At 36.0% G+C, this 12,196-nt stretch overlaps 1 protein-coding gene across 45 annotated transcripts in view; it reads left to right on the top strand.

The window, feature by feature from the left end:
• EHBP1 (EH domain binding protein 1) overlaps nt 1-12,196 on the top strand; it is a 479,572-nt gene that overhangs the window by 301,998 nt on the left and 165,378 nt on the right. For all 45 annotated transcript variants that reach the window (XM_070572563.1, XM_070572581.1, XM_070572545.1 and 42 more), the window contains one exon: nt 5,762-5,951. In XM_070572563.1, the coding sequence (XP_070428664.1) occupies nt 5,762-5,951 (190 nt within the window). The remainder of the gene's footprint in view (nt 1-5,761; nt 5,952-12,196) is intronic.

Below are 12,196 nucleotides of genomic sequence, written 5' to 3'. Positions count from 1 at the left end.
GCACTTTACAAGGGGCGTTGACGATTCAGAGCACTAACAGAGTAGAGGAACAGAGTCGTTAAAGTGTCCAGAAACCACATCAACTGAGCAGTGATTGAAGGCATAGGAACTGTCTGACTTAGAGAAGAGATGATTTAAGGGAACCGTAATGACCAAGTTTAAGTCTTTGAAAACTTATGTTTGAGAGAGTGAGGGAGATGGCTTGTTCTCTGTTGTTCTGAAACCATCTCTCAACCTTTTCCTCTTTTACAACACATGGCCGATGACTTGCACACGTGCTACATGCTTCCATGGGCATGGCTCAGTTTTGACAAAACCTGAAGAAGTTCTAAATTCCTATAGATACTGAAAATTACATCATAATAGTTATCTGATTCCAAACCCCATGTTGAAATTTAAATACTAGCTAATAACTTATAGGAGTTGAAAAAGTTGGCTCAACTCTGGCTGAAGTTATTATATTTGTTTTCTTGGAAATAGCTAATATGTGATCAAAATAAAATTTCTCACGGGTGGTGTAGGTGCTGAGTAATAGCCACACACCTAGAGCATTTGAATGTCAATGCAAATTTTAAGTACAAGCATTCAGTCCTTCCAAGATGCATGAGTGTTACACAACACACACTCACACACCCTGCTCTCTCCTATTAGCAAATTAAAGGGATGTCTAATGTTTACTTAAACTTTTAAAATGTCTTAATAAAAACTAAAATCAGAATCACTGGGTGTTTCCTTTTGACCATTCTTTTTTCCACATGAAAGTCACAGTCTTTACAAGTTTCCCATGAATAAAGAGCATTCTAAATTACTCAGTCATCTGAGGTTACCAGAGGGAGCCTATAAACACTCCAGCTTTTTTTGTTGGAATATACACAGAAATTCTAAAGGTTGCTCATCAGCTAATGTGAGAGTCCAAGAAGAACTCTATATTAATTACTTATTTTGTATTTCTCATCTTTTTTCCCCAAAGTTTGTAGGTCCCATTTCAGTAGCAGAAATCTTCCGAAATTTGTTCTTCAGTGTACACTTGTGACCTTTCATCAAGTAAAAAGCCTATATGACTCATCTTTCATTACCAAACTCTTCCTGTATCCTCTGACATAAAACTATCACAAAGAAATAGTGCTTTGACGTGTAGAACAACTTTCAGAACCTCAGCATATCCATCACCTCCAAGGGAAAGTATACGCCCTTCAGTGCTTTTAGCACTTGTCCTTTACGCTTGGCAACTGCATGGGTTTCTCAGTTTTCTCATGTTTGGGGTTCAGCTGTTCCAGTTTATGTAGCAAAAATGAAAACCGATAAAGCAATACTATTTCTTCAAAAAATTTATGAAGTGACTTTTGAGGTCCAGCATGAAATCGTTTCTCATATGGTTGTGTGTCAGTTTCTCAAGGAAAGTTTCTCATTAAAACTCTCTGAATTTTATTCAGAGAAGCTACACACTCATTTTAATAAATTTGGATTGTTTTTCCAAAAAAAATACATTTTCAAAGTGAGAGGAAAAGAGTACAAATTTCACTATACCCTTGCTTTCTGTCTATTATTTTTTCAGTATATTTGTTAATCCAGTTTCTAATCAACTTTAGTTTTTCTTTGTATAATTCTTCTTCCTAGGTGAATTATTTTCTAAACAAATGTCATCATTTCTAAATAATGTCATTTAAAATTATTCTGTCTAATTTTCAACTTAATATAACTGATGAATTTTGAATTCACAATGAGTTAATGATATAACTCATCTATTACTCAAGTGTACAGTAGAAGGATAAAAATAATTCTTGTTTATTCAGAGTGATGTAGGAAACTCTGGAGTAGATTATTCAAATCATAGATGATCAGCAGAATGTGGAAATTGTGTTAATTCCTTAAATTATTTTTTTTACTAAAAATACTAAACATTTTTAAAAGTGCATTAATCAGCAATTATGTAACACATTACAGAGAAAGCAGTGTTCACAATCATATATATACAATATTCCTATTCACTCTTTTTTATAGCATTTTGTAAATTAATATATACTTCACATAACTTAAAATTCCCCATTTTAAAGTGTACACTTCAGTGGTCTTTAGTTTATTCACTGTGTTATAGATCCATCACCACTATCTAATTTCAGAACATTTTTGTCACCCCAAAAAGAAATCCCATACCTATCACTAGTTAGTTCCACTCCTTCCCTTCCCACATCTCCTGAAAACCACTAATCTACTTTGTATCTATATGGATTTGACTATTCTGGACATTTCATATAAATGGAAACATATCCTGTTCGTTCTTAAAGAGTAGGAAATTCACTTCTACTTAGGAATCTCTGATCTACAAGGAAGATCATTCAAAGCCCTTAGAAGTAGAGGCTTCTTGTCCTTATTCTGATTTAGTACCTAACTGGTGGTGGTGCCCAGCGCACTGTTATCTCACAGGTAGATTTTAGGTGTGAAGAGATACTGATTCCCTTAGTCCTTTTGGCCGTCAGTTTTGGTCCAGAGCAGCTCGGGTCCTCAGTACCTCCATTTTCCAGCAGCTTCTTGTTTACTCTGTCATGCCATGCAAATTTCATTTTCACTACATGTCATAGTGTAAAACAGATTGAGAAATACAGCTCTCATTGTTTCAAGAAAATGTCCAATTTGATTATGTTTTTAGTAATATGAGCCTCAGGGACCAAATTTGAAAATCAATTGATATGAGCTTCTTTTCTACTTGCATTTACCTTCACTGTACAAAGAATACCAATATTCCAGTGGTTAGAGGGAGACCTAAGTGGTTAGAAGCAGGCAGAGAGATATGAAGAAAAAGGACAGTATCTAGATACCTTTGTATACCTACTAGGTAAGTTTTCTAGAAGTTGCATGCAACTAAGTATTATAAATTCTATTATCTGATGCACTGAAGAATTGCCTGTTTTAAGGAATTCTGTCATTTTTTTCTGTTAAGCACAACTTCTTTTGTAATATAAATATCCTCTAACACTTCTGAGTTTTCCTTAAACTAGCTATACTTACTTAATGAATTAATAATAATTATTATTCTAAGAGTTACCATCTTACAAACTACTGTGGAAATCCGTTATGGAGATGTTTAACTAAGAATAGTTTTTAAAAATACCACCCAAATAATTCACAACTGAGTTAATTCAGTTAGATTGAAGTGAGTCTGTTTAGTCCTAAAACATTTAACATCAGCTGGCAAGTAGTAAGTTTTTGGGGGGGAAAAAGAGATTTTTTTCTAAGTTTTGAAGTTTTAAAAAAAATTAATTTTTATCCCATTTCTTTATATTTACCTCCCTCTAAACTACTTTTAGAGTTTGAAAAACAGCTATATGAGGCTATTGATAAAATTAGCAGTGTAAACAAGATTGTTGTAAGGATTAAATGGGTTAATACATGTCAAACACTTGAAACAGTGCCTAGCAGAGTGTGAGTATTTTATAAATGTCGGTTAATAATGTTATTGGCAAGCCCTCCATTCTAGGCAGGATCCAATACCTTTTCTACCTCTTTTCAGAGAGCATGTTTAGCTTTTTCTGAACACATAGTTGTTTTAACATTGGTCTTTGCTTTGATTTCCCCAAGTTCTTCTGCAGGTGGTAAGCATGGGATATAAATACTTCGAGCATGTCTTGGTTACTAGGCAAGAATATTTTGGTCTGTAAAGCTAATTTTCAAATATATGTTTCCTGCTCTTTTTCTCTTGAATGCACAGACATAAGAAGATGAGGAATAGGAAATAGGTCTCTATGTAGGTGCCAACTTCATTCAGTTAAAAGCAACTACTCTGAGCAGGGGTGAGAGAGATTCTGAGGCTATACCCCCAGCTCAATGGGAAGGAGTCACAACACTAATCATTGCCATGAGTATGGACATCACAAGTATGGTATATTTCCCATCTCTGGTCTAGATATACTTGGTACCCAGAGTCTCATGTGACCTGACTGTATATAAATCCTTAGGCAGGGGTGTAGATAATTTGTTACTGATTCTACATGAGTTTGGTACTATTGCAGGTCAAAGAACATGCACAATTGAAATAGAAGGCTATCACCAGTACAGGTCTTATATGACAAGGTGTAATTCCACTGGTATAATCACTATGTTTGGGTGATCTGGTCCTTACCTTTGTAGACTCAGAAATTCTGTTGTTACTATGCATGCAGGATATTGAACTCTAGGGGACTGACAGGTGTTGGGAAAAAAAGTAACAATCTAATAAATAAGAACCAGAATAACAGTTTATTACTGTGTAATAGGAAGAGTAATCATCATGTATACCAGATAGTTGTGTTTATAGATAACTAACTGGGAAAAGAATCCATCTGCTCATAAAGGGAGTTAACAAGGAAGATTTTCTGCCTTGATCCAGACTGCAGGTAAAGAAAACAACAGTCTTCTCTGAAAAGTTATAAGCACAGGCCCACCCTCATGTGGATTTGACATTATGTTGGCAGGATGGTCTGGGAATCCCCAAGCCAAGAAAGTAACAAAGAAAGTGGCTCCTAAAGTGCTTGGCAAATGCAAGCATAAAACACTCTGAAGAGAGGCACTCCCAGCTCAGACTACACAGGAATTCTTCAGATTAAGCTCTGAACTCACAATCTAGAGTTACAAAACACACAAGGAAACAGTTTGCTAAGAGAAAGTCAGGAGACAAAGAAACACCAGGATTATACATGCAAGGACTTCAAATAATAGATTTATCAGAGACTGTAAAATAAATATGTCTAAATGATTAATGACTCATATTCTCTGTACCTGAAGTATTATACACACAGTCATATGGAGGAATATGCTTATTGAAATTAAAGATTCATGGAGAATTGAACATTAAATTAGACAGATGAAGAGACAAAAAGTTAACTGGATCATAGATGTAAGGGAATTATCCAGAATGTAGCACAGGAGAAATAAAAATTTGTAAAAATATATAGAGAGCTAGTTCAACATTTATCTAATAAGATTTTCTAAAGAAGAGAATAGAGAAGGGGCTATCAAAGAGATAATGGCTGATAATTTTCCAAAACTATGAAACACATGAATCTCCAGACTCAGGAAATACAGGGAGTCTGAAACAGCATAAATTAAAAAGAAATCTACACCTAGACATATAATAAAATTGCTCAAAACCAGATGCAAAGAGAAGATCTTAACAGCAACCGGAAATAAAAGATGACTTACAGAAGAGCAATATTAGGCTGACAATGAGCTTATAAAGTACTGAGATGAATTAACTGACAACTAGAATTCTCTACCCAGCTAAACTGTCACTTAAGTGTAAGGCTGAATAAATACCTTTTCAACACCTTTGAGAATTTACTATTAACAGAACCTCCCTGAATGAACTTCTAAAAGATGTTCCCTAATGAAAAGGGAATTTAATACAGAGGAAGGGATGAAATGCAAGAACCATGTTTGGTGGGGAGCATTAAAAAAAACCCCAACATTTCCACGTCTTATTTCCTTTTCCTTGAGTCTGGAGAATATATAGCATTTACTGTTATTGTATGTATTTTTCTGTATATACTAGAGCTGAGCGTGACCTTGTATTTAAGAAACTAAAAAATACTTTCTGAGAGGGAAAATTTTTATTGCTAATGATTAACAAAAGAAAAGATTAACAGTGATTGTTTTCAAATTGTAGCTTATCACTGGTTTGGGTTTTTCCCTATTGTTTTCAGTATTTTCGTTTTACAAATGAAAATACCTTACTTGGGAATAAACTACTTTTAGAGGAACATTTAACAATAATTCTTCTTTCATTTAGGTCAAATCCTTTTTATGAACCTAAACCAACTCCTCCTCCAAATAATTTGGTAAACCCAATTCAAGAACTGGAGACTGAAAGAAGAGTGAAAAGAAAAGCCCCAGCCCCACCAGCCATCTCACCAAAGACAGGAGGAGTGAATGAAAACACAGTTGTTTCTGCAGGAAGAGATCTCTCTACTTCTCCTAAGGTAGGAGCTTATTCTTAGTAAATCACGTAGCATTAGTGTTTGTTCATTTTCTCCCTTGCAATTTAATTCAAATTAAGAAAAGTCATTGTTAGCTGTTATTGATGGTTTAAAATCTAAGTAAATCCATTATACTGCAACATTGTAAATATGTTTGAAAGCCTGTAAGTTTATAGTACAGTATGGATTGGATGGTTTGGGTTAAGATTTGTTTTTAAAATGCTGTTTTGAAATCAGAGGAAGAAAGACATTATAAGTGTAGGGTTGGAGCATTAAAGAAAGGGTACTCTAAAGCAGCTAGGTGTGAGAGACAGCTTGCATTAACACAGAGGAAGGAAATCATCCTTTGAGAAATGTACTGGGAAGTTTAAGGTTCAATACAGAGAAATGCTTTGTCAAAGAGTTTTAATATTGTCACTTGGATTTATGACAAGTTACAGTTTTAGCCTTATTGTCACTCTTTTAGAAATATTAATGCATGATAACTACGTGGAAAGGTAAAACAGTGTTGGAACAAAGTCTAAAGCTTTTAAATGGTTTGATTTCAAATAGTATAATATCTTCTATGTGTAAGGTAGAGATGTTGGGTTTAGCAAGTTTTTTTAGGTAAATAAGTTTTGCCCATCTACTCATGGGAGTTTTGTTGTTGCCGTATTACATTATTTGATTCTCAGAGGTAGGGGGATAAAACGAGATGAACTTGAACTCAGAGGGGTAAAGTAAATGTCACAGGTCCCCTAGCCAGTAGAGACAGGATTGGAACTGGTGTCTTCATTAACTGTGTGATATCTGGACCATATTTTACCTCAGGTTTCTGGGCTGCTGTTTTTCTCAAGGATATCAAGGTTTCAGTAGTTTCTCTTGGATTTTTCAGTTCATTCTGTGACTTTTGTTAAATGCCACAGTTCTGAAATAGTTTATTTGTTTTACCTGTATTTTCATAGTTTTAGAAGGATAGTGCGTTCACTGAGGTCCTCACTCTGCCATTCTAGAAGTTAATCTCCAGGTGTTTTTATATCAGGTGTCTTTTTATACTTATAACTTTAGGAGGAGAAACTGGGACTAAACTCCCTCTTGCTTTGGCTAGGGAAAGGGGATGGGGAGGGTGGGTCTAAATGAAAGCAGCAGATGGTAGAAATATAAAGCAAAGGAAATGACTAATTCCTGTACCATGAGAGTGAAACTAAAGAGAGTAACTGGGATACTAATCAGAATCCAGAAGCCATGTTGGTGCTTTATCCAATCTAACCATCAAGAATACCTACACCTAGGGGCAGGCCCGGTGGCGCAGCAGTTAAGTTTGCATGTTCTGCTTCAGCAGCCCAGGGTTCACCAGTTCAGATCCCAGGTGCGGATATGGCATCGCTTGGCAAGCCATGCTGTGGTAGGCGTTGCGCATATAAAGTAGAGGAGGATTGGCAGCAGATGTTAGCTCAGGGCTAATCTTCCTCAAAAACAAAAAAGAATGCCTACACCTAGCCCTTATCTCCCTGAAGCCCTAGTCCCTCATTGTGTACTCCCTTCCCCATCCCTCTTCTATAGTCCATCTGAGAAGCTAATCACAAAATCATAATCCCTTTGTAGGGGATGGAAAGGAATTTAACAGTGCCTATGGCGTGCCAGGCAGTATTCTGTTAACTCATTTGATCCACAGAACAACCTGAGAAGTACGTAACTATTATCTCCTTTTTACATATGAGAAACTGAATGTTAGTTAAGTAGTTTGCTCAAAGTGATAAAACTAGTAGTGACAGTGCCAGGATTAAAATTCAAGTCTTTTGAGTCTAAAACCCATACTTTCCCATTGTGCCATTCTACCTCTAGAGAGATGTTTCCAGTTCCGAGTTGGAACTCTAAATGTATTTTTCCATAGAAACATTATTACATATGGTGATTAAGTTCTCTTGTAGTGAAGTATAACATAGCTATTTTTTACATTATTTTGAAGATAGTATCCCATTGCAGGTACATTGTAGAATAAATGATGTTTATAGGAAAGGCTGGGCATTTTACCACTATACTTGTCCTGGAAAATGCCTCATTATGCTCAGACACAGATAGTAGAAACACAGTCAGTCATATCCACAGTAGCCATCTGCTGATCTGAAAGCTAGTTTGGATAATTCAACTATGTGAAACACAACTGTGAAAAATTAATTTAAAAAAGATTGCTGATATAACAATGTACATAACAGTATAGTATGATTCTTTCTGATTGTATAAAGATTTACTTAAAAATCTTTATTCACATGTATATACATACACACACAGACGTACACACTCATCTCCATTATGGAAGGAATCGCAGGCAACTTAATAGTGGTTACCTTTGATAAGAAGAGTCTTGGTGGAATGGAAGATACACAGAAGATTGAGGAAGGCATTACTTTTCCTTTTTTGCGTTTCTATATTGTTTGAATTTCGAGCCTTATACATGTTTTACTTCTGTTTTTGTTATACTGATAGAGGTTACCGAGTAATGAGATTATGGATCTTTTCTGTTGTTGTTGTTGCCTTTTGGAGAAGATACAAGATGACATTTTCTAAAAAAAAATGTATCCCTGAGAATAGAGGAAGGCACCCTTAGGTCTGAGCAGTGGGTATTAAACTATTTGGTGGTGGCCTGGAGTTCCTTCAGATACCTCGGTGTCCTGCACTGAAACCAGGGAGGGAGGGTTAGCAGCAGGCCCTGGACGCCCCGTTCTCCTTCCTCAGCACAAATCCACATTCGTTCATTTCATACATTGGAATTTATGTCAGATTTCATTTGAAAAAAAAGTGGACCATTGCCAAACCCCCCCCCCCCAAAAATTGGAAACTACTAACTACACAATTATATGTGAGATAAGGAAGAAGATTAAAATCAATAGCATACTGACAATAATAAAATATGATAAATGACATCTGAGAAAGCACAATAGTGTGGGGCTTATTCATCACAGGAATAGACCTATATATATATCCAAGTAGTTCCTGAAGACTTTGCCGTATTAAAGTTTAGTAAAATAATTTACCATTTTGGCAACCTTGAGACAACCTGAAAGAATCTTACTATGCTTAGTATACAATATTCCATTTAAGAAAGCAAGAAAGTGTGTTTTATATCAAAACATTTCTATTAAAATTATTACAGTTTTGATGCTTAAAAAGGTATGTTTCTTGGCCAATTATTTTCCTTATTTATAAATTGAAGAGGAGACAATAGTTCAAATAAAGCTTTTGAAAAAAAACAGGCTCAAATTTTAGTTGAATAATAAAAGGATATTACACCACAATTGTTTTGTATAACAAAATGCCAAACTGCACTCAATAGCAACTGACTGCAGAAGCTGAAGAGCACTCACTGTCGGAAAATGGCAGGTGCTCAGCCAGATGATTAATCTCCCACCTGTCACCTGAAACTACTTATTTTTAAGAAAATTTATGAAAAAGAACCAAGACCAGGATTTAAACAGAGTGATAATAAGCATGTACTTACATTACAAATAATTTCAAACCATCCCTGAAGGCAGCTAAGGACCCCTCTGTGTCGTAAATCTACATAAACTCCTCACTTCAGACAATTGATTTCTGCATTTGTAAAAGGAGAAAACTGTGACACTTTTTAATACAACTTAGGAAAAAAGACCGGTGTTTAGAGATTTAACCTGGCATTAAACACACAACCATCCAACAAAATAAAATAACTTAAGCTCAGTGGTGGCTGACCACCATTTACTGACTGTGAATATAAGTTAATAAATACATAATTCTCAACTGCTAGATGTAATTCATGCAACTTAGTGTAAAATGCGATTCAGATTATAAGAAAGAGCTTAGGAACATAAATGAAATTTTTGCCAGATACATCTGCTAAAGTATATTAGTAAACACTATACATACCCAATTCCATAAAAATCACAGTATTAACAGCTAATTATCAATGACAATAAAGAATTAAGATAAATTAAACTTAAACTTTTGTGATAACATGGAGAGGAGCCCCACTGTGCATTCGATGATGAAATGAGCTTGGTCAAGTGGAGAAGGGCTCCCTCAAAGATCCTGATTGGTGAGGCTCCAGTAATTGACAGTGATACTACTGTCCACTTCCTCCATCTCTAAAAGTGGAAACCCCATCCACATCTCAAGGCCCAGCTAAATAACTCAAGCCTTCGCTCATGTTGTTACCTCTTTGCCAGAAAGTTCTGGCAAAGACCCAAGGTTTACACTTGGATATTTTTGAACTTGAGTACAGATTGCAGAAACTGTGAGAAGCCCGGGGTAAACCAAAGTCAAAGTTACATACAGCAGTCCCCTTGATTGGTCCTAGCAGCAAATTCAAACTGCAAACCAAACACGTGTTTCAGCTTTTGCACATAAAGGCCTCCTTCTAGAAATCTCTTTACCCTCATTTCTGTCTGTGCAAAATTGTGCAGAATGATACCTGTGGGCTATTCATGCTGAAAAGAAATAAACACACAATCAGACTATTAACTTCCTCCTATGAAAATGTCTCAAACCTTCCAAGGAAAATCATAAAAAGAATGAAGATAAAAATTTAATTGAAAAAATGTTAAATACACAGTTGTTTTATAAAATGAAATGCCAAACTGCATTCAGTGACAGCTGCGAGGGGTGGGGCGGAGGGTAAGCTCAAGTTACGTGTAAAATTTTTACTTATTGGGATACCTTAATTCCCAGAATACCCTATTCCTCAATAATACTGAATAAGTGGGGCCCTACTGTGTGTATTACTTTTTCTATTTTTGGTCAGTACTTTTTTGATTAAGACAAACAGAAAAAGCCATTTGGTTGATTTTTTTTTTTTTTTCACTTAAGCAAAAAGGATAACTTGTTATAAAGATAAAAGGAGATTTTCCAGAACCCTTCGCAGAGGATATAGCTGGGCCTTAGGAGTCAGCCTTAGTTGTATCTGCTTGTTTCTGGAATGCATTCAGTGTGCCTTTACTTTTTTAAATAATAACTTAGTTGAGCTTGTTTTCTCCCTGCAAAATAGATTGTGTTCTGGAATTTCCTATCTCCCCCATGCTTAGCTACCCTTTTTTCAGTGTGGCTGACTTTAGCTAAACGTTAAGAACAAATTACATTGAATCAACTACTTTTTCTTAATGTGTACATAGAGCCTCCCAGAATAGTTATTTTTTAAGATCTCATTAATCAAATAAGTCTCTCTGGTTAATAGAATTTCAGTTGGAATTAAGATAATCTGTGGCCAATAGAAAGCTTCAAATAACAGCTTAAATAAAAGAAAAATTTATTTCTGTTTGAAAACGTTGACGGTTCAGTGCTGATGCAGTAACCTCACAAAGTCATCAGGGTTTTTGTTTTGCTCATCTGCCATCCTCAGCATAGACTTCTGCTTTGTGACTGAGGATGGCTGTTTGAGCCACAGCCAATGTGCTGCATTCCCGTCAGCAAGGAGAAAGAGGGGCCAGCACCATGGTGTAGTGGTTAAGTGGGTTGCTCCACTTTGGTGGCCTGGATTTGTGGGCCTGGATCCCACGTGTGGACCTAGACCACTCGTCAGCCATGCTATAGTGGCGACCCGCGTATAAAACAGTGGAAGATTGGCACAGATCTTAGCTCAGGGCGAATCCTCCTCAGTGAAACAAACAAACAAGAAGAAAGAACAAAAAATGCCCACACATACATCTAGCAAGGAAGACTAGAAAATGAATCTTTATTCTGGACAATTGATTATCTAGCTAAAAATCAAGAGTTCTATTGCTAAGGAAGAAGAGTACAATGGATATTAGAGAATAGTTAGCAGGCTTTGCCATAGGTGTTTATTTAAAATGTGTGTTTTAAGGGGCTAGCCCCGTGGCCAAGTGGTTAAGTTTGTGTGCTCCGCTTCAGCGGCCTAGGGTTTCTCTAGTTTGGATCTTGGGTGCAGACATGGCACCACTCATGAAGACATGCTGAGGTGGCATCCAACATGCCACAACTAGAAGGACCCACAACTAAAAATACACAACTATGTACTGGGGGGCTTTGGGGAGAAAAAGGAAAAGTAAAATCTTAAAAAAAAAGAAAAAATCTTTAAAATCTGTGTTTTATAGTAGAGATGCAAATAAGTCCAAATCTTGGTGTCTCTTTTATGAAAAAACCTGAATAATAACTACTTGAAACAGCCATTTTAAAGTGGCGTTTGAAAACCAATCATGCAAACTTTAGAGGAAAAGCATCATAATATTTTGCAACTGAGCATAAAGAAGTCTAGGAACAGTACAGTAGAATGCAAAAAA

This window comes from Equus przewalskii, chromosome 14, assembly GCF_037783145.1.
Source record: "Equus przewalskii isolate Varuska chromosome 14, EquPr2, whole genome shotgun sequence".
NCBI classification, from domain to species: domain Eukaryota; kingdom Metazoa; phylum Chordata; class Mammalia; order Perissodactyla; family Equidae; genus Equus; species Equus przewalskii.
The sequence above is the reverse complement of the archived record's forward strand: the minus strand, read 5'-3'. Positions and strand labels throughout refer to the sequence as shown.